The sequence below is a fragment of the Pterocles gutturalis genome, unplaced genomic scaffold (assembly GCF_000699245.1).
Source record: "Pterocles gutturalis isolate BGI_N339 unplaced genomic scaffold, ASM69924v1 scaffold14440, whole genome shotgun sequence".
Lineage (NCBI taxonomy): Eukaryota > Metazoa > Chordata > Aves > Pterocliformes > Pteroclidae > Pterocles > Pterocles gutturalis.
The window spans coordinates 3,109-3,342 of NW_010141018.1; the positions used below are offsets into that span (position 1 = coordinate 3,109).

Sequence of the window (234 nt, forward strand, 5' to 3'; positions counted from 1 at the left end):
CCCAAGCCCCTGCTCCCCCAATTTTTGCAGACTGAGGCAGCTGGAGCGCTCACTTACAGGTTCCACAAACTCAAACATCTTCCTCTCCTGGACCTCCTGCACCTTAAAGACATACTCCAGGGACACCTCGTAGAAATGCTGCCGGACCAGGTCCACCTGGCTGTCTGCCTGCGGGCGCCGGGGGGATGAAAGAGGAAAGACAAAGTCACTCCTGAGCAGCAGCACCCAGCCCTG

General features: G+C 58.1%; 1 protein-coding gene across 1 annotated transcript in view; it reads right to left on the reverse strand.

The window, feature by feature from the left end:
* The window catches only part of LOC104469405 (rho GTPase-activating protein 26), a gene marked incomplete at both ends in the record, with an annotated part of 8,259 nt that overhangs the window by 2,031 nt on the left and 5,994 nt on the right, over positions 1-234 (reverse strand). Inside the window, one exon of the mRNA XM_010083890.1 lies at positions 58-168. Within this exon, the coding sequence (XP_010082192.1) occupies positions 58-168 (111 nt within the window). The remainder of the gene's footprint in view (positions 1-57; positions 169-234) is intronic.